The sequence below is a fragment of the Merops nubicus genome, unplaced genomic scaffold (assembly GCF_000691845.1).
Source record: "Merops nubicus isolate BGI_N331 unplaced genomic scaffold, ASM69184v1 scaffold45599, whole genome shotgun sequence".
Classification (NCBI taxonomy): Eukaryota; Metazoa; Chordata; class Aves; order Coraciiformes; family Meropidae; genus Merops; species Merops nubicus.
The window spans coordinates 1-315 of NW_008633932.1; the positions used below are offsets into that span (position 1 = coordinate 1).

Consider the following 315-nt stretch of genomic DNA (forward strand, 5'->3'; position numbering starts at 1 on the left):
CAGGCAAAGCCCCGTGTTGCTGTCCTCAGCTGGTGACCCCAGCTGCTCCGAGTTCCCCGTCCCTTCTGCTTCCTCGTGGGCTCACTTCACCTTCCTTTCTCTCCCCACAGGGCAGGAAGGGTTTTTATTTCCACTACTGGGCCTTGTTTGACGGCCACGCAGGCAGTGGTGCTGCTGTCCTGGCATCCAAGAGGCTCCATCTGCACATCTGCGAGCAGCTCCGGGACCTTGTGGACATCCTGCAGGACCCCTCCCCACCTCCTATCTGCCTCCCACACGACACGAGGGGCAGCCCCCCAAAGCTGAGGGGGCCGC

The 315-nt window shown here is 62.5% G+C and overlaps 1 protein-coding gene across 1 annotated transcript in view; it reads left to right on the plus strand.

The window, feature by feature from the left end:
- Positions 1-110: 110 nt before the first annotated feature.
- The window catches only part of PPM1J (protein phosphatase, Mg2+/Mn2+ dependent, 1J), a gene marked incomplete at its 5' end in the record, with an annotated part of 5,260 nt that continues 5,055 nt past the window's right edge, over positions 111-315 (plus strand). The window contains one exon of the mRNA XM_008948408.1: positions 111-306. Coding sequence (XP_008946656.1) covers positions 111-306 — 196 coding nt within the window. The remainder of the gene's footprint in view (positions 307-315) is intronic.